The sequence below is a fragment of the Dacryopinax primogenitus genome (genome assembly GCF_000292625.1).
Source record: "Dacryopinax primogenitus strain DJM-731 SS1 chromosome Unknown DACRYscaffold_13, whole genome shotgun sequence".
Taxonomy (NCBI): domain Eukaryota; kingdom Fungi; phylum Basidiomycota; class Dacrymycetes; order Dacrymycetales; family Dacrymycetaceae; genus Dacryopinax; species Dacryopinax primogenitus.
In genome coordinates this window covers 529351-531916 of record NW_024467210.1, presented here as the reverse complement: position 1 = coordinate 531916, position 2566 = coordinate 529351, and the positions used below count along the sequence as shown (strand labels likewise).

The following is a 2566-nucleotide window of genomic DNA, read 5'->3' as shown; positions in this document are numbered from 1 at the left end:
GGGGGGGGGGGAAGCAAAACAGCCTTGACATTGTTGAGGGAGGAGACAATGAGGAGATGATGAGGAGAGGAGAGGAGAAGAGAGAGACGATGATGAGGAGGAGGAGGTGGAGGTAGTGGCGGTGGTGGCAAGAATGAGGTGGTGGTGGCAAGGAGGTGGTGGTGAGAAAATGGCGACTCACAGGCCATGGGAGCAAAGATCATGAGGGTGCATGGGAGCAAAAATCACGTGTACACGGAAGTAAAAGGTGATGCAGCTTTTTGGTCCTAAAAGCCACACCTATTGCTCCCATGCATGTGATAATTTGCTCCCGTAATCACATGATCTTTGCTCCTGTGGCCTGTGAGTCACCATTTTCTCACCACCACCTCCTCGCCACCACCACCTCATCCTCACCACCACAACCACAACCACCTCCTCCTTGTCATCCTCTCTCTGCTTTCCTCTCCTCTCCTCTCCTCTCCTCATCATCTACTCTCCTCATCATCTCCTCCCTTGACAACATCAATGCTGTTTCACTTCCCCTCCCCTCCCCCTTTCCCCCCCTCCCAGAGCACATACCTTGCACAAGGGACAGCTCTGGTGCCAGACACACACACAGTACTGGGTGTCTTGGCTTCAAGGTTTTCAACTAGCATGCAAGACAACACTCTTCCTTACCCTCCTCCCCAAACTGAGTCCTCTGCAAGCACTACTCAGGCACTCTAAGTAGCTGTACATGCATGAAGAAAACAAGTTTCATACCCCTCTCAAGTGAACTACTGATTACAGTGTTCACTCACCACACTCCCCCTCCCTCTCTACAAGAACCTCCAATACCTTTCCTTGACTATGTCTACCACTGATAATGTGGACTGGTTTGTCATCCCAGAGAGCCTCAACTATTTGCTCACCCAGCTCGACATTGACCTAATCCCATGACCAGACCCAACTAAGCCTTTGCTCAACACAACTTTCAAGAAGTGTTGCCCACCATCATATGCCAGAAGACAATGGCAGGGGGACTTCAACAATGCATTGGAGGACCATATCCTAACTGTGTACAAACAATGAGAGGTCCTTCTCTGTTGGCAGATGTACTGCAGGGAGTTCATCTTCCAGAAAGGTGTGCATACATCTACCTTCTGACTGTAAACACTACTAACCTCTTTGCAGACATAATCTATCTCAAATCCTGCATGGTGCCTGAGAGACAAGCATCTGCACTGTCCATGATGTATGATGCCTTCCAGCACCATGTGGAAGCCAAGTCTGCCCTGCCTGACCTGCTAACAGTGTTCCCTATTCTGGAACAGATGGCAGCCGAATGACAAGTATGCTGGTCATCCTCTCCACAGGCAGTAGCTGTTTGCAAATGGGAAGGCATGCTGGGCATGGCACTTTGGTGACGAAAAGTCCTTGATGATGACTGGGACAACAGACCTGGAGCACCTGCCCCCTCTGCCTCTCCCAAATGCGAACTTGAGCCATTTACCTGGCCATTGTTTTCCCCATCCTCTCCCACAAAGAACTACCAAATATCTGAGTTCAGCACAAATTGCATTCTGGATCAAGGTTGGTGGCCTCATGGGCAACTATGGGAGATAGCCTACCTATTGCCAGACAGCTTCAACTACCCTCCCCTTTGACTTCACAATCCCATAAGCTCTGTGATGCAGAAGAAGATGCACCCAGTGGGTCGCCATCACTGGTCTCCACAACAATCGAACTGGTCAAGATATTCACCTCCAAACCAGTGTCGGAGGGAGAGATCACAGCTCCTCGCAGATGAAGAGATCATCCTCTGTACTCCAGGTCACCTTCTCCCTACAGCTGTCAAAGGCAATACCATAGCTGAAGCTGCTCAGCCTTGCCCTCACCCCACAGCCATCACAGGCATGACCATACCTAAAGTCATTTGGCTTCGCCCTCATGAAAGCATCACTATGTCCACTACCCCTCTCCTGCTTGTGACATCACAATGGAAGCATGATCACCCTCCCTTCGCTATGTCATATCCGAGTCTGTAGCTGCAGTGCCTCTTGATCATGCTTGTTCTGATGCCAACAGGAAGAGCATGATATTGCAACACAAAGACCTCAGCAGAGAGATGGATGAGCCCATGGAGGTGGTGTCGGAGATGGAGGAGATAAAGGCAGAGCTGGAACAGGTGATGTAGGAGCTGGAGGAAGTGCAACAGAGGTGGAAGGAGCAGCAGCAGCAGCGACTGCAGGAGCAGGATAGCCGGCAGGTCCAGCAACAGCTGCAGAAATCCCTGCAGCTGCAGCAGGAGCAGGAACAGGAACGGCAGGAGAAGGAGTTGTGGGAGGAGGAGGATGTCTTCCTGGAGCAAGAGGACTCCCCAAAGCAGGACACCATCATGGATGTTGAGGTGGCTGCCATCATGGAGCAGGAGGGACCAGAACAAACCTCTGTGTCTGGGAATGCTGCCCCTCCCCTCCCCCCTCCCATCAGCACTACTCCTGCATTCCTGAATCGACGCCCAGTGTTGCCAATTGACTCCCTCAGCTTGTACCACACTCCCAGTCCCGTCCCCATCCTTCCAAGATTGCCTTGCACTCCAACA

The 2566-nt window shown here is 51.6% G+C and overlaps 1 protein-coding gene across 1 annotated transcript; it reads left to right on the top strand.

Moving 5' to 3' along the window:
- Positions 1-1925: 1925 nt before the first annotated feature.
- On the top strand, positions 1926-2499 carry DACRYDRAFT_109047 (uncharacterized protein; the record flags this gene model as incomplete). Its single annotated transcript, XM_040768797.1, has 4 exons — positions 1926-2005; positions 2050-2107; positions 2159-2415; positions 2487-2499. The coding sequence occupies 4 exons, from the start codon at positions 1926-1928 to the stop codon at positions 2497-2499; spliced, it is 408 nt and encodes a 135-aa protein (XP_040627205.1).
- Between the last annotated feature and the right edge of the window lie 67 nt (positions 2500-2566).